At 65.4% G+C, this 17,406-nt stretch overlaps 1 protein-coding gene across 1 annotated transcript; it reads left to right on the top strand.

Annotated features, from left to right (window-relative positions):
- The first annotated feature begins 1,390 nt into the window (after window positions 1–1,390).
- On the top strand, window positions 1,391–17,007 carry LOC102446184 (bactericidal permeability increasing protein). The gene is made up of 15 exons (XM_075900811.2): window positions 1,391–1,588; window positions 2,477–2,591; window positions 3,048–3,176; window positions 4,405–4,560; window positions 5,772–5,835; window positions 8,051–8,114; window positions 8,617–8,708; window positions 9,222–9,398; window positions 10,374–10,433; window positions 10,786–10,953; window positions 11,322–11,389; window positions 13,557–13,599; window positions 14,024–14,087; window positions 14,457–14,533; window positions 15,934–17,007. The coding sequence occupies exons 1-15, from the start codon at window positions 1,474–1,476 to the stop codon at window positions 15,970–15,972; spliced, it is 1,431 nt and encodes a 476-aa protein (XP_075756926.1). The 5' UTR covers window positions 1,391–1,473; the 3' UTR covers window positions 15,973–17,007.
- The last annotated feature ends 399 nt before the right edge of the window (window positions 17,008–17,406 follow it).

Here is a 17,406-nt window from a genome sequence, read left to right as displayed (position 1 = left end):
CCCGGCCCCCACGGCAGGACCCAGCACCGTCTCGACCATCCCCGGCAGGCGTCTGTCCAGCCTGCTCTCCAATATCTCCAGGGATGGGGATTCCACGACCTCCCTGGGCAATTTATTCCAGTGTTTAACCCCCCTGACAGGCAGGACGTTTTTCTTAACGTCCAACCTAAACCTCCCTTGCTGCAGTTTCAGCCCCTTGCTGCTTGTTCTATCCCCAGAGGCCAAGGGGACCAATTTTCCCTCCTCCTCCTTCTGACACCCGTTTAGATACTTGGAAACCGCTCTCCTGTCCCCTCAGCCGCCTCCTTTCCCAACTAACCAAGCCCGGTTCTTTCAGCCTCCCTCACAGCTCCTGTTCTCTCGACCTTTCATCATTCGTGTGGCTCTTCTCTGACCCTCTCCAGTTTCTCCACCTCTTCCCTGAGCCATGGTGCGATGTGGTGGGCAGGCCATACCCTCCGGGCAACCACTGGTGGCTGTGTGGGCTGGGGTGACCCCTACTGGCCGGTACCTGTAGCTCTGCCCGGCGGGACGGCTGCCTTAAGTCAAGTAGGCAAAGACCCAACCCTTCCGACCGGTTGAGGGCAGGCAGGGGACAAAGGAAGGGAGGCTGCCAGAGAAGGGGCAGTTGCTGGCTGGGAAACAGGAGGGGGTGAGCCTAAGCTGAGGGCTGGAGGTGTAGGGGGTGATGGACCCCCTAACTCAAGGGGTCTGAGGCATCCTGGCCCAGACTCCTGTAGCCACGTCACGTCTGCGCTGGGCTGTGTCCTGGAGGAGCAATAACCCCTCTGTTCTCTGGCGGGCAGAGACTGATCTTGCGGCTACGGGGCTGCAGGATTTGGGGGAACCCCGACTCGGCGTCACACGTGGTGCCCAGAACTGGACACAAGACTCCAGCTGAGACCTAATCCCAGCGAGAGAGCAAATGCCCAGAGAAATGTGGGCGAGCAGCCCCCAGCCGGCCCCAGCCCAGAGCCGGCTGCTCCCTGGGAACCAGCAGAGAGCGGGCAGAACACGGGGCAAGGAAGCAAGCGGAGCCAAGCCCCTGCCTGCATCAGGCTGCCCCGGGAGCCAGCAAGCAGCCTGTTCCGGGTGCCCGGGCACTGAGGGGCGTTTGAGGCTGGCAGGGCGCTGCCTCTCCTGGTCTCCACGGACACCCTCCCAGCTGCCCTCCCGGGCTTGCAGGGCTGTCGTGGCAGGGGCCAGGGCCAGGCGACCGGCAGGAAGGGAGGGGCCAGCCCCGGGCCAGGGAGCAGAGAGCCCCAGGGCCAGCTCGGCGCTGCCCCGGGGCCGAGCCTCCCCCCCGCCCCAGGAAGAGGAACCCGGAGCAGGAGAATTGTGCAAGTGGGGCCGACCCCAGAGGAATGCGAACGTGACTTCCTGCTTCTTGGGCACCTGCTCTCAGTTCCCCTTCCCGCCCGGCTATAAACCCTCTGCAGCCCGGCGGGATGGCCCCCCTGCACCCCCGGCAGCATGGCGGCGCCCCGCCTGGCCCTGGCAGCCTCCGTGCTGGCCATCGGCCTGCTCCTCAGCCGGGCCGCCAACCCCGGCTTCGTGGCCAGGATCACTGTGAAGGGCCTGGACTATGGTAGGTCCTGGTTCAGTCGGGGCCCGGTGCGGGGGGGGCCGGCGAACCGCCCCCCAAAATGCCTCGCGAGGGGCATCCGTCAGAGCCGGGCGGCCGGACACGGCTGAGAGCCCGTAAAGCCAGGTGCTGTCCCGGCTGTGGGGAGCAGTCCTGGGACCTGTTCCCGGTTGGGGCAGCCTCCGGGGCGGGGATGGCTCCCTGGGGCACTTGGAAGGCGCATCCAGCCGGGCGTGTTCTCCGGGGCACGTGGCTGACAGGCCGAGCCCTCCCCGTGTTCTCTCTGTGCGTGGGGGCAGGGCGTGCGCTCTGTGGGGCTGGGGACCTCGCCGTGTGCCCTTTGGCCCCCAGCTCCGTGCATGTGCCAACCCGACAGCCCCCGGGGCTGGGCAGCTGGCGAGGCCACTCGCTCCCCTGGGGCAAGGCACCAGCTCTGCGTGGGGGATGCGTGAGAGCCGAGCGCACAGGCAGCGTGTTCCGGGCTGAAACACGCCGCCGGAGAAGCAGTTCGCACTGGATTGGTCCAGTGGCTTGTGGGTGCACGAGCTCCACACCGGTCCCTGCCCTGAGCTCACGAGAGCCCAGCCCGGCCCTGCGGAGCCTCGTGCAGCAGCGTGCACTGGTCCACGTGCAAGCCCGCTGCTCGGGGGCCTGGTGGACACCAGTGTCACGGCGGCCGTGCACAGGTGCAAACGGCGGCAGAGTGATGCCGAACGAGGCTCCCCAGCCGGAATTAGAGCTCGTGGCAGCCAGTGGCCCTGCTTCCCGGCTCCTGTCCCCTCGGCCGTCACGAGCTGGGGGTGACGCTTTCCTGGCGTGAGGCCCGCGAGCCAGGGCTGCACCCAGCTCCCGGCACAGGGCCAGCCGGTGACGCCCCCCGTGTCCCTGCAGCCCGCCAGGAGGGCGTCGCTGCCCTGCAGAAGGAATTGGCCAAGCTGAAGCTGCCGGACTTCTCGGGCTCCTCTAAAGTCAAGATCCTCGGGAGGGTGCGCTACTCCTTCTACAGGTGAGACCGGGCGGCGGCCCCACTTGGGGGGCGGGGGGACGTGTCCCCAGGGGCAAGGGGGCGAGCGGGGGGGGGACATGACTTGAGGGGGATTTGCTGACCCCTTCATGCAGACGCCCAGTCAGAGCCAGGTAGAGGGGGCCCGGAGCCCGGGGACACCTGCCCCCAGCGCAGCGAGCTCCTGCCTGGCTCCGCAGCGCCCCGAGGCAGCTCAGCTCCTGCCGCGGACACGCACGAGCTCCCCCGGCCCACCCCAGCCCGCCGGACACCAGCGAGGTCGCCCAGCTTGGCCGAAGGGGGGAGGGGACAGCCCCGCCAGCGCCTCGCGTGTAGAGGGGGCAGGAGCGCGCCCCCAGCCTGCCCGGCCCTGGGCCCGTGCGGGGCAGGTGGCCGGGGGCCGAGGGCGCCTGTCTGCCCGGGGACGCTTCCTGCTGAGGGAACTGGCGTCTCTTGCAGCTTGAACCTGCGCGATTTCCAGCTGCCGAGTTCGCAGATCGCCCCACTCCCCAACGTGGGCCTCAGGGTCTCCATCGCCAACGCCTTCGCCCAGCTCACCGGCAAGTGGAGGGTGAAGAAGAGCTTCATGTAAGAGCTGGCTGGCTCGGACCGCGCTGCGGCACTCGGCCCCCGTGGGCAACCACACGGCCACAGACACAGAGACACACACACAAACAGCCCCACTCCCACACACACGGACCCACACACCCACACCCCCCCCACACATGGACACACGCGCGCACACACACAGACACATGGACACAGACACACACAGTCACTCCACGTGTGTAACCCCCCCCCCAGAGATACGCACACAGACACACACGGCCACACACACACAGACACATACACACACACAAACATGGACACACACACACGCACACACATAGACACATGGACACATACACATACAAACACCTCCACACCCACACCCCCCCCACACCCACCCCCCACACATGGACACACACACACACAGACACGTGGACACAGACACACACAGTCACTCCACGTGTATAAACCCCTCCACAGAGACGTGCACACAGACACACGGACACAGACACACAGAGACACATACACACACACACAAACACGGACACATACACATATGGGCACACACACAGACACATGGACACAGACACACACAGTCACTCCATGTGCGTAACTGCCCCCCCCCCCCCACAGAGACACATACACAGAGACACACACACACAGGGACACAGACCCAGAGACACACACAGTCACTCCACGTGTGTAAGCCCCCTCCCCCACAGACACACACACACACACACACAGAGGAAGAGACAGAGACACATACAGATGCCCACACACTTGTGATGCCTGGCCATTTCCCGCCCCACTGTCGTGTTCCCCGGGCATCGGGGTGTGATGCGCCTCACACCAGGGCAGCCCGTTGGGGTTGCTCCTGATTTACCCAGCGTCAGCGAGAGAAGGGCCAGGCCCACCATCCCCTGGGGGGCAGACCCCAGAGCCAGCTAGGGCTCGGCCCCTGGGGAAGGGGTGCGGGTGCAGGGGTGTCCCGCTGGCTTCTCCCCCTTTGCCTCTTCAGCTGAAATGGCTCCCGGGGAACATGGGGCGGCCGGGGGCCCCTCTGAGCCGGTGGATGCACCTGCCAGGCCGGCAAGGGGGGGCCTTGCGGGTTACTTCCCGCTCCCCAGTTCCTGCCGTGAGGAAGCGGGAGGGACCCTCGTCCGCACCCAGCGCCCCGGGATTGCCACCAGCCCGGGGCATGCAGGGGGTGGGGTAGGGAAGCCCCCGGCTGACACGCGGCCCCTCCCCCTCTGGTCTTTCCCCGTAGCAGAGACAGCGGCTCCTTTGACCTGAAGGTGGAGGGTCTCTCCATCACCATTGGGCTGAGGCTGGGCAGCGACCCCGCGGGACGGCCCGCGGTGACCCTCTCGGAGTGCGGGGCCCACATCGCCAGAGTGCGGGTGCGCATCTCCGGCCGGTTTGGGTACGTACCGGCCCTTCGCTGTCTCCGGCGCGGGCCTCCGGGGGCCTGGGTTCCCTTCAGCCCCGCTCTGCTGCCTCCCCACCTCTTGGAGTCGGCACGTCCCTTCCCACTCCGCCTCTGCGAGCAAGGGGCTTACGCTGCGGCAAGGGAGGGTTGGGCTGGACGCGAGGGAAAACTTCCCAACTGGCGGGGGTGAAACACTGGGATAAGTTGTGGAAGGAGCTTGTGGAGTCTCCATCACTGGAGAGACTTAAGAGCAGCTTAGACAGACACCTGGCAGGGATGATCTAAACCGTGCTGGGTCCTGCCACGAGGGCAGGGGACTGGACTTGATGACCCTCGAGGGCCCGTCCTAGTGTTCTGTGATTCTATGATTCCTCCGCAAAATGCTTGCGGGTAGGCGGACCCCCGGGGTTACTGGCCCAGCGCTGCGCACAGAGGCTAATTAAGGAAAAGCTCTGAGCCTGCCCAGGAGTTCGGTTGCTCCAAGATGCATTTAATCAATCACCAGATCACAAGCCGGAATGATCTTGCACCAGCTCTGAATTTGCCCCAGGGCGCTGTCCCTTTCGGAGGCGTGTTTGCAGCCTCTCTCCGAAGGTGTGTGCACATGTGTGACCAGCCCCTCCCCTTGCAAACATGCCCTCCCGTTAAAGCCAAGCACAGCAGCGAAGGCTGAACCCAAAACATCCTGGCTGTGTCTAGACTGGCAAGTTTTTCCGGAAAATCATCTGCTTTTCCGGAAAAACTTGCCAGCTGTCTACACTGGCCACTTGAATTTCCGGAAGAGCACTGACGATCTCATGTAAAATCATCAGTGCCTTTCCGGAAAAACTATGCTGCTCCCGTTCGGGCAAAAGTCTTTTTCCGAAAGACTTTTGCCCAAAAGGGCCAGTGTAGACAGCGAAAATGGCGATTGGAGCTTTTTTGCGGAAAAGCGCGTCTAGATTGGCCATGGACGCTTTTCCACAAAAAGTGCTTTTGCGGAAAAGCATCCTGCCAATCTAGACGCGCTTTTCCGAAAATGCTTTTAACGGAAAACTTTTCCGTTAAAAGCATTTTCGGAAATTCATGCCAGTGTCGACGTAGCCCCTGGGATGTCGGCCCCCTGGCCACATAGGTCCCCAGCATCGCCTCCGTCCAAGGAAATGCTGCTCTGATTTCCTGCTGGGGGCAGGCACACAGGTCTACCGTGCTGTTTCTCTCCCTAGCTGGCTGTACAATCTCTTTCACAAGAAGATTGAGTCCAGCTTCAAGAAGACCATGGAAAAAAAGGTATGCTGGGCCAGGAGCCCAGAACGCCAGCTCTTTAGCGGTCCCCTCTCTGCGGTCGCCTCTCCTGCAGCCCAGACACTGTCCCCAAATGGGCCCTGTCCATGTGCACTTGCTCTCTGGCTGGGCTTCCAGCCCCTGGCGTGGGGGGGGTGGGCGGGACGTGGGGGGCGGGAGGAGTCGGGAGCTTTGAGCCATGTAACGGGGAGACCAGTGTTGCAAAGCGTCACAGAAAAATACACCAGGCGCAGGCCTGCGGGGCAGCAGAGATCACAACACGCTGAGCAGAGCCATCAGGGCAGGCAGTGTGGGATACTAGCGGAAGCCAGATCTCCCCATAACACACACAGCAGAGTCCACCCTGGCTCTTTGTCAACAATAAAAGAGGGGCTGGTGTGTGTGTGTGTGACAAAAGTCTCTCACAGGGGTGGAAGTTTTTTGTTGCCAAAACTGGGTGTGTCCCCCCTCCCGACAAAAGTTGCATTGTAATGTGTACGCTCTCACTGTTCCGTCACCAAGAGGCAGTTTGGGGCGACAAAACACGCCCGTGTAGACAAACGGAGATGCTTTGTTTTCCCTCCGTAGAACAGGGGCTATACCCTGCCTCAGCCTAACTCCTCGCCCCCCCGGGGACTTTCCCGCACCCTGCATGGCTGAGCTAACCTCTCTCCCCTGCCGGGCTGGCTCCCCTGACACGCCGGCACTCGCTGGTGCGCACGCACAAGTCTTTCCCGGCCCCCATCGGTCTCGGCCAGGCTCTGGGGCCCCACCCCCGCGGGGACATGTGCCGTCTGCACAGTGGGGTGGCAGTCACCCTGCTCCCCTATCCCTACCTGTCGTGCAAAGGGGCGAGAACCGGTCTCCCCCTCACAGCGGGTGCGTGTCCTGACCCCAGGGGCCAGGCTAATACCCGGCCGGTTGCAGGTCCTGCCTCTAGTGGCTCCTGCAGGCATGGGCCGAAGTGAAGAGCTTGCCTGGCGTGCTACCCACAGTGACACACTCTAGGGCAGGGCTGGGGGACCTCAGGCTAGCCTGGCCCCGGCCCCCGAGACTCAGCCCCCCCCCAACTCCACCGTGGGGCTGGAGCGCACAAACTCTCACTTGTGTGCAGCCCCTGGCTGGTTTTCCCGTGGGAAAGGATCCCTTCCCCTCCCCCGGTTCTAGGGGCACCCACGCTCCCCCCTTCATAGGCCTCGGGCGTAACCTTCCCAAAATGGGCACCCGCCTGCACCCTGCTGCAGACTCGGGCGTAAGCTCCCACTGCGACTTTCCCAGTCAGATCCTTCTGAATCTCTATTAATGATCAACAGCTGCACGCTCACACCGGGCATCCGGCGCGCCCCACTCCCAGCGGCCCAGGCACGCGGCTCGCGGGCCAGGCAGGATCCGCTCCGTCCGGGGGACTCAGCCCGGTGTCCCCGAGGTCTGGCAGCTCCCAGCAGGGGACTGAGTCCTGGAGTTGGTTCCCCGAGCACGTCCCTTTGGGCCCCGATTTCGAAAGCGACCCCCGAGCCCGGCTTCGCTCGACCGCAACCGGTCCTGGCACCGCCATTTTCCCAGCCAGTCGGAAGAGACGGTCGCAGGATTGCCTGACCAATCCGAGCCCACCGCCTTGATCGGTTCACACCGCGCACAGTCGATTCGACAGCAGCCACATCCCGGGGGCCTGTGACATGGTCATGGAGCGAGGGTCCCCACCCCAGCCAGTGATGAGCCGTTTCTTGCCGGGCGAGATGCTGTTCAGCTGCGTTTTCTCTGCCCCCCTGGAGCTCTGTGTCTGCGTCTGGGGACAGCGGGGGCCATTGGGACGGGTCTCCCCTCACAGCCTGGCGCGACACGCGGGTAACGCCCTCAGGATGGAAGGTGAGGACAGCCGCCGGCTGCTGCCTGTCCGCCTGCCGAGGAGACTTTAGGCCAGTGGTCCCCAACCTTTTGGGGCTACCACACATGCGCCACACGCCCGGGGTGGGAACCACGCATGCACCGGGGGTCGGGGCGCAAGAATGGCTGAGGCCGGCCCTGGTCACTAGGCGGGTGCACATAAATGCCCCGGCGGGTGCCATGGCGCCTGTGGGCACCGCATTGGGGACCACTGCTTTAGGCCTTCCAGCGTGGCTGCAGAAAACCCGCGTTGTGACCCAGGCCACACGGCCGCAGGGGGACCTGCCGCTCTGGGCGAGCCCCGGGCCCCACGGTGCCACCTCTCTGCTCTCCTCAGGTCTGCGAGGTGGCGGCCAGCTCTGCCCAGTCCAAGCTGCAGCCCTTTCTCCAGACGCTGCCAGGTACGGGGACGAGAGGGATGTGGGGTTGTTACCAGCCGGGCACATGCCCTGGGACGCTGTTTTTCACCCCCTAGTTAGCCCCTGTCCCACATCACCCCGAAGGGGCTGCGAGCTCCCTGGGGGAGGCCGTCCCCTCTGCGCCCCGGCGGCGGCTCTCAGGCTAGGGGTGCACAGCTCTGCCTCTGCCGGGCAGCTTCTGGGGAGCGTGCAGGAGCAGCCCCGGCTCCCCGGCTCGGGACTGCAGTTGGCCCTGGCAGACAGGGCCCAGCTCGGCTCTCGGGCGCCAGTTTCCGGAGCTGGTAGCTACAGAAACCCCGTCTCTTTGCTCCACGCTGAGCTGGGAAGGGATAAACCTGGCTCCCTAATTCCCCAGGGCCCTGGGAACTTCCTGCGTGTTCAGAGCAGCCCCGGGTCCCAGCGGGGGAGAGGGAGGGTCCCCCCCCGCCCGGTGATTTCCGCGGGCAGCTCAGCCCCTGGCATTTGTGTCTCTCCTGTTCCGCAGTCACAGCAAAGATAGACAAGGTGGCCGGGATCGACTACTCGCTGGTTGTGCCGCCCGCTGCATCCGCCCAGTCTCTGGACGTGAGCCTGAAGGTGAGAGGGGAAGGGAGAGGCAAACAGGGCGGGCCGTGAAGAACAGTCGTGTGATCCATTAGCGTGTCTGCCTAGCAAGGGCCTGGAGCATCAGCTGCCAGAGGACAGGGCGTGCGAGGAGCGAGGGGCTGGAATCAGGACTCTGGGGCTGTTCCCAGCTCTGCCACTGACTCCAGGTGTGGAATCGTGGCCATTGGCAAGACACTTAACCCCCCTCTGCCTCCGGCGAGCTATCTGCAGCTGAAAACGTGCACACAGAGGAGGCCACCCAGGTGTCACGCCCGGGGTAGTCGAACGCCACCTGTGACGTGCTCCAGGCTGTCCCAAAGGGCACATGGCTCCAGTCCCAGGCTAGTTTTAACACGCTCCGGTGCGAGTACAGGGTGGGGACAGGGGGCAGCCCCGGTTTTTACTCTCTGCCCCTGAGCACTTTGCTCCCGAGCTGAGGCCGTGAATTCCAGCTCCAGCCTGTTCTCTTCCGCCGGCCTCACTCTGCTTTTGCTTCCACACTAGGGTGAATTTTTCTCCCTGGCCCATCGCACGGCTGCCCCCTTTGCGCCCCCTGCCCTGGCCTTCCCGGTGGATCCTGCCCGCATGGTGTACTTCGGGGCCTCCAGTTACCTCTTCAACACGGCCGGCTTCGTGTACCACACGGCGGGGGCCCTGCGCTTTGAGATCACGGAGGCCATGGTGAGGGGCCCGGAGACCCCGCTCCAGTCCATCTCCACAGGCTTCCTTGGAGGAGTCTCTCCGGCCCCTCTGTGGGGCGGGGGTCTCTGCCTTGCCTGACCTCATGGGGCAGCGGGAGGGACTCCACTGATGGCTGCCTGGTGGGCACTGGGCAGGGGCTGCCGGGCCAAGTTTTCTCTCTCACCGGGCACCAGATGGTGAGTCTGTAGCCATCCTGACAGGTCCACGGCAAGTACCCCCTGGCTGGGGGGGGCATGAGCTGCCCGAGGAGGAGGGACGTGTGTGCGAGGAGGGGTCAGTCCCGGTTCCTGGGAGCAAGGCTGCCCTCTGGCCCGGAGCAGTGACCGGCTCGGGGTGGCCGCGGCATTTCTCCCCCTCGCAGACTGGGCCCTGCCCGGCGGTTCCCCGGGCACCGGCTGTGGGTCCCCTCCCAGCTCTGAATTCAGGCACGAACGGCAGATCGCGGGGGCGCCCGGCCCCCCGGCGGAGTCAGAGCGAGCAGGAAACTGGAGCTGCCCACCTCGGTCACAACGCCGCCTGACTGGGCACGTCACGCCGGGTTCATCCCGGCCGGACACCGCGGGAGTCTCGGGGCATTGCCTGGCGCCCCGGGTCTGTCACCCGCGGGTGGGCCCCCCTCTGCGGGCTCCAGCGGCCACTCGGCTCTGGCTGCCAGAGAGGCCAGACGGGGAGGAGCCCAGACGAGGAGGAGCCCAGACGGGGAGGAGCCCAGACGGGGAGGAGGCCAGACGGGGAGGAGCCCAGACGGGGAGGAGCCCAGACGGGGTCCCGCTGGCCCCACCTCCTTGCTGCCCTCCCGAAGGACCCCGGAGACCCCTTTCCCTGATGGAGAGACTGGCTCCTATGAGGGATCTAGCCGGGGCTCGGGGGCTCAATTTTGCCTCCAGCTCTTCTGCGTGGCCGTTCCGTGGGGCGAAGGGCCCTCAGGCGCTGTCTGTGTTTCTCCTGCTACAGATTCCTAAGCAGTTTCAGTTCCACTTGAACACCTCCACCTTCTCAGCCTTCATCCCCCAGGTGAGTGGCCTGCCCTCCGGAGAGTGGGGGGGGCTGCCCCCCTCATGGCGGGGCACCGCGGTTTGCTGGGGACGGCCTTGGAGCCTCGCCGGACTGAGTTCAGGTGAGCCCTGGCACATCCCAGGGAGGGTTAAAAAGGAGAACGTCCCACCACACGGCCGTTTCCGCTTAGGAGAGGCCACAGTTCGAACTGGAGCCGCGGGGGCGAAGGTCGCGGGGGGACGGGCAGTGGCGCTCGATTCTGGACCGTAACAGGTTCCATTTCTCGGGGACTTGGCTTCGCCGCAGCAGCGTGTGTGGCTCCGGCGTCACCTTCCCCAGGGCTGACCGGCCGCCTCTGCTCTGTCCCCAGCTGGAAAAGAAGTACCCAGACAGGCCGATGAAGCTCACGATTCAAACCGCTTCTGCCCCGTTCCTCACCATGGCCCCCGGGAACGTCTCGCTCACGCCTGTTCTGGACATTCAAGCCTTCGTCGTCCTGCCCAACTCCTCCCTGGTCTCCGTCTTCCTGCTGGGCGTGGTCAGTAGGGCACGGCTGGTGGTCCGGGGCCCTGGGGGACAGACCTCAGTGCGCTTGCTCTGCGGGTGGGGGAGGGACGTGGCGCACGGTGCTGTGAGCTTTCCTAAGCCAGGTCCCCGGGTCGCCCCCCAGCGAGCTGGCTCCTGCCACGATCGGCCGGGCCTGGAGCTGCTCTGAGCTGGGCCCCACCCCGCAGCAGGAGAGGAGCAGGTCTCCTGGCGTGGCCTGTATCTCCCTGCCCTCCCCGCCCAGCCGCTCTGACCTCCTCCCCCGGAGCGTGGGCCAGAGGGCCACCAGCCAGGGGCCCGGCCCCGGGTCTTGCAGTCACAGCCCGTCCCCGGGGACTGATGGCCCTTCTCCCGCTCCAGACCTGCAGCGTGTCGGCCAAGATTACGGTGACCTCCACCCGGATCGGCGGGAGCCTGCAGCTCGGCGAGTAAGAGGCACCGCGGGGCGGGTCCCAAGACGCCGGCTCGGCTTGGCAGAGAGCAGGGAGTCCCCATGAGCAGCAGGGCCCCGGGTACCTGAGTACCCGAGTATCACAGCTCCCCGCCCAGCCCCGGACACGCCACAATACCCAAGTATCACAGCTCCCTGCCCGCCCCCGGACACGCCACAGTACCCGAGTATCACAGCTCCCTGCCCACCCCCGGACACGCCACAGTACCCGAGTATCACAGCTCCCTGCCCACCCCCGGACACGCCACAGCACCCGAGTATCACAGCTCCCCGCCCACCCCCGAACACGCCACACTACCCAAGTATCACAGCGCCACGCCCGCCCCCGGACACACCACAGTACCCGAGTATCACAGCGCCCTGCCCAGCCCACCCCCGGACATGCCACAGTCCCCGAGTATCACAGCGCCACGCCCGCCCCCGGACACGCCACAGTACCCGAGTATCATAGCGCCCTGCCCAGCCCCGGACACGCCACAGTACCCGAGTATCACAGCTCCCCGGCCACCCCCGGACACGCCACAATACCCAAGTATCACAGCTCCTTGCCCGCCCCCGGACATGCCACAGTACCCGAGTATCACAGCGCCACGCCCGCCCCCGGACACGCCACAGTACCCGAGTATCACAGCGCCCCGCCCGCCCCCGGACACACCACAGTACCCGAGTATCACAGCGCCCCGCCTGCCCCCGGACACGCCACAGTACCCGAGTATTACAGCGCCCCGCCTGCCCCCAGACACGCCACACTATCCAAGTATCACAGCTCCCTGCCCGTCGCTGGACATGCCACAGTACCCAAGCATCACAGAGCCCCGCCCAGCCCCAGACAACCCACAGTACCCGAGTATCACAGCTCCCTGCCCGCCCCCGGACACGCCACAGTACCCGAGTATCACAGCTCCCCGCCCGCCCCTGGACATGCCACAGTACCCGAGTATCACAGAGCCCCGCCCGCCCCCAGACACGCCACAGTACCTGAGTATCACAGCTCCCTGCCCGGCCCTGGACATGCCACTGTGCCTGAGTATCACAGCTCCCTGCCCGCCCCTGGACACGCCACAGTACCCGAGTATCACAGCTCCCTGCCCGCCCCCGGACACGCCACAGTACCCGAGTATCACAGCTCCCTGCCCGCCCCCGGACACGCCACAGTACCTGAGTATCACAGCACCCTGCCCGCCCCCGGACACGCCACAGTACCTGAGTATCACAACTCCCTACCCGCCCCCGGACATGCCACAGTACCCGAGTATCACAGCGCCCCGCCCCCGGACACGCCACAGTACCCGAGTATCACAGAGCCCCGCCCGCCCCCGGACACGCCACAGTACCTGAGTATCACAACTCCCTACCCGCCCCCGGACACGCCACAGTACCCGAGTATCATAGCACCCCGCCCGCCCCCGGACACCTCACAGTACCCGAGTATCACAGAGCCCCGCCCGCCCCCAGACACGCCACAGTACCTGAGTATCACAACTCCCTACCCGCCCCCGGACATGCCACAGTACCCGAGTATCACAGCGCCCCTCCCACCCCCGGACACGCCACAGTACCCGAGTATCACAGAGCCCCGCCCGCCCCCGGACACGCCACAGTACCTGAGTATCACAACTCCCTACCCGCCCCCGGACACGCCACAGTACCCAAGTATCATAGCACCCCGCCCGCCCCCGGACACCTCACAGTACCCGAGTATCACAGAGCCCCGCCCGCCCCCGGACACGCCACAGTACCTGAGTATCACAACTCCCTACCCGCCCCCGGACACGCCACAGTACCTGAGTATCACAGCTCCCCGCCCGTCCCCGGATACTCCACAGTACCTGAGTATCACAGCTCCCTGCCCGCCCCTGGACACGCCACAGTACCCGAGTATCACAGCTCCCCGCCCGCCCCCGGCCGCAGCACAGTACCCGAGTGTCACTGCCCAAGGCCAAGTCCAGCCATGCCCGTCGCTGCCAGGGCCTGTGGCTGTCGCGCGGGTCTGCCAGTGCTTTGCCAGGCATGGGGGCCATTCCACTCTCCAAAGAGGCCGGGCTGGCAGGTGGGGCTCAGCATGTGGGTCCCCCGGGGGGCAGGGCCTGGCAGCAGAGCCCCCCAGGCTGCAGTGGACGTGGCCTGTCTCTGTTTCTCTGCAGGATGCACCTGTCTCTGAAGCACTCGGACGTGGGCCCGTTCTCGGTGAGTCCCCCCCCCGGGGCTTTCCCCCACGTCACTGCCTGGAGCAGCTACCGAGGGTGACTCACACCCCTGGGTCCCCCCGGGGAGCTCCGGGGGGAGGGGCGGTGCCCCACCGCCTCCATTCCATTGGGTGTTGCCAGGCGAGGGCAGCTTTACGGCCCAGCCAGGGCTCCAGCGGAGCTGCCCCGCCGGGCTCTTCTCAGCTCCCAGCCGCCTGGCCGCAGCGGCTCCCTGGCTCCGTCGGGTGGCGCCGGAGCCCCCTTTCTCCCAGGAACGTGCCTTGCGACTCCCCTGCCTGGGCCGGCCGGTGGGCTCCTGCGCCTGTTTGCTCCTGGCCGGTTCTGACGAGGTTCTAGGTCCCCTTTGCCCCCCCCCCCCCGGCCGCCCACTGCAGCAGGTGACGCTTGTTTCCTGGCCTCCCCAGGTGCAGCTGCTGCAGGCGCTCATGAACTTCTACGGCACCAACATCCTGATCCCGCGCATCAACGGTACGGGGCCGGCGGGGCGCCAGACTCCGGCGCAGCCGTGGGCAGAGTCCGGGAGCACCACGTGTGGGGGCTGCCGCCGGGGTGGGGGCTGGAGAGAGGCCGTCTGGGAGCGGTGACAGGCCGGGGACCCAGTGGAAAGAATGTGTCTGGCACAGGCCCTAATCCCTTCCAGACCCGGCCCCCGCGGCTCGCAGGCCGGCGCGCTGGCCCTGGCTGCTGTGCACGCAGCCCCCGAGACGTGTCCCCCGGAGGGCTCCCTGCTCCTCCTCCCAGGGGGCAGGGGAGGGGCCGAGTCGGCTGCGCCCCCTTCGCCCCACGGCCGCGGCGATAGCTCTGCCCCCTGGCGCTCACCCGGGTTTTATTTTGCAGCGAGACTGCAGCAGGGCTTCCCTCTCCCCCTGCCCGCTCGCATCCAGCTCTCCAGCCTCGTCATAGAGCCCCGCCAGGTGAGCGCACGCAGCCCTCGGTGGCTGGGCACCGGCGGGAGAGGTGGGGGGGAGCAGGGTGTGGGCAGACCTCGAGGGCGGGACAACCCGGGGGACAGCGGCAGGGGACAGCCAGGGGCCCGATGAACCCGGCGCACGGCTGCTGACGCTCGCGGTGGGGAGTCGCGCTACGGGGCTGCGAGGGGGCGAAGAGCTCTCTGAGCGCGCACACCGGCTGGGGGAAGAGCCGGGAGGTTGGGCAGCACCGTTCCCAGGGCGGGGAACAGGGGAAGGGCCCGGGGCAGTCGGTGCCAGCTGGCCTGTGTGGAATTTACGAGCAGAGCAGCCAGGCTGGGTCAGACCAAAGGCCCATCCAGCCCAGCGTCCTGTCTGCCCACCGTGGTCAGTACCAGGTGCCCCAGAGGGAGGGAACCGAACAGGGGATCGAGTGATCCCTCCCCTGTTACCGATTCCCAGCTCCTGACGCAGGCTAGGGCCACTATTCCTGTCCCTCCTGGCTAATAAGTATTGCTGGGCCTCACCTCCATGAATGTATCTAGTTCTTTTTTGAACCCTGCTAAAGTCCTGGCCTTCACATCATCCTCTGGCAAGGAGTTCCACAGGTTATCTGTGCGGTAAGGTAGGAGAATGAGGAGAGGTTCCCAGACAGGACAGATCACTAGTCAAGCAATACACCGGCTCCGCAGGAGCCCAGGGTCATAGCCAGCCCTGTCTACCCAAGGTACATGCCTGGGTTGCCAAGAATTTAGGCACTGAGGTGGCCTTGGCCCCGAGCATCAGGGTCCAGATTTTCACAATTGCACGAGTACAGTAGTGCACCAGAATGGCCCGTCAAAGTCGGCGTGCAACTGCACACCTGGTTTTGGGGGGTCTGAAAACCGGGTCCTAAATTTCACAGGGTCCTTTTTAGAAAGAGCAGAAACTTGCTGTGAGTTTTTTGGCCTCGATTCCCCAGCGACATGCCAGGGATGGGTTTTCTGTCTGCTGGGCTCCTTCCCTCTCGCCTGGCTTTGTGGGCCCGACCCAGCGCCCACCGTATCAGTGCGAAGAGCCCTCTTACTGTCAGGGGGGTTGGCTGGAGCCCCGCGGCGGGGAGGACAGAAAGAAACGTAGCACGCCAAGGGCAGAGCCCCGCTGCCAAAGCCAGCCCAAGGCTAAGCTGCAGGAGGGGCTGGGTGTGTGCGGCTGTTCCAGCACCCAGCCCTGGGCCAAGCGGTACCGTGCCAATGACGGACCAGTCCCAGCTGCTCAAGTACAAAGCTGGGAACGAGAGCCGGGGAGGCTCGTGGCTGTCCCTCTGTCATGGAGCCAGCCCCCACGCCGCACGCCCTGTGGCATGTGCACGGGGCTCTGGCCCCGCACGGCCTGGCCGGTACGTTACATCGGGAGCTCTCTCCTAGAACTTCCTGCTGTTTGGAGCTGATGTCCGGTACGTGTAGCGGCGTCCGGGCCTGGATGCCGCAAGGAACGACGCTACACAGACAGCGCTCCTCTGCCCCCTGCGCACGCCTGGCCTTCGGCACGGACCCCGGGCGCCCGCCACGTGCCCAGGGAGGGCTCCCGCTTCGCACCTTCCCCTGCACTTCTCTGCTGCCAACGCTGTGTGGCCAGGAGCAAAACCCACCGGCGCTGTCTCCAAGGCACCTGCCCTGCCAGCCTCGGGCTGGGTCGCTGGGCCGGGCTAGGCAGAGGAGACGCGCATGCAACTGAACAAAAAGCGAACCCGCGCTTCCCTCCCGCCGTCAGGGCCGTGCGGCTCGGCACAGGAGCCGACCAGCTCCCAGGAAGGGCTCCCAGGCCCGCGCCCGAGTGGCAGGGGCCTTTGCCCTGCGGCGCAGACGGGCTGTGCCAGGCGGCGTGTGGCCCAGGCAGACGCTCGCCTGCGCACGGGCGTTCAGAAGGGAGGTGGCTGATGCCTGCGCACAGCAGAAGAGACGGGAGATGAAGCAAAGCTGGGGGCTGAGGCCTGATTAGCCGGGAGTGGAGAGTCACCCTGTCCCAGGGCCCCCGGCTGCCGGCTTCCTCTGAGCTCCGGCCCTCGTGCGTGTGCAGATACCCGCGCGCCCCACTGCAGCGAGAGCGTCTAAGCTGGGGTCCCTCGGCCTCCCCCTCCAGCAGACGTCGTCTCCCGCCCACGGCCCCTCACTCGGGAGGCCGGCTCGCCACAGCCACCGCTCCTGGCAAAGCAGCACTTGGTTGACTGCATCGGCGGCTGCCTCTTTCATGCAGTGCAGCGGGGGGGGGGAGGGGTCGCTGCCCGTTTTATCGTGATAGGAAACCCCCGGGAAAAGGTGCATGGGAATCGTGGCCTCCTCAGAACAGGGCTCCCAGCCCCACATCTCCCCCCGCCCCTCCCTTTTCTCTCCAAGCCGCCGTATCCTGTTTCTTCACAGCCCAACCTGTTCCAGCGGAAGGGATCAGACAGAGGAAACCGTTGTATCGTGCTGTTGGCAAATAAACCGACTTCTGCGCCAGGCAGGCGTTGCGGAAAGTTTTGGGGGTTGCAATCAGTGTCGACCGCCCCCTTCGCAGCATCCCCACTCCGAGGCAGGCACCGACCTAGCACGGCTCCTTCACACGCACAGGCCGCCCCCCGCGCTGGCATGTCACACACTAACCCAGTGGGAAATTTTCCACTGCCGTCCATGTGCCTTGCATCTGGCCCAGAATGGCTTTCAGCCAGGCCTGCGGGAGCTCCATTACACACATTAAGGACGGAGCTGGCGGAAAAAATTCTGCCCAAACCCTGTTTTTCCCCAGTGAAAAACAATTTTTGACGTGCTGCAAATTTGGGGGCGGAGGGAGGGGGGAGGGATGATGAACCCAACCAATGTTCTGTTTGTAAACCACACAACCCCCCCCATATTTAGGAA

This window comes from Pelodiscus sinensis, chromosome 17 (genome assembly GCF_052426305.1).
Source record: "Pelodiscus sinensis isolate ZL-2025 chromosome 17, ASM5242630v1, whole genome shotgun sequence".
Taxonomy (NCBI): Eukaryota; Metazoa; Chordata; order Testudines; family Trionychidae; genus Pelodiscus; species Pelodiscus sinensis.
Note: the sequence above shows the minus strand (reverse complement) of the source record. Positions and strands in the feature narration are given on the sequence as shown.

What these genes read in the sequence shown, in the direction of transcription:
- LOC102446184 (XM_075900811.2), top strand. Translation starts at nt 1,474, where the DNA reads ATGGCGGCGCCCCGCCTGGCCCTGGCAGCCTCCGTGCTGGCCATCGGC. An exon ending in GTGCGCTACTCCTTCTACAG is followed by an intron (nt 2,592 to 3,047) that starts GTGAGACCGGGC and finishes CGTCTCTTGCAG; the next exon opens with CTTGAACCTGCGCGATTTCC. An exon ending in CGCATCTCCGGCCGGTTTGG is followed by an intron (nt 4,561 to 5,771) that starts GTACGTACCGGC and finishes TTCTCTCCCTAG; the next exon opens with CTGGCTGTACAATCTCTTTC.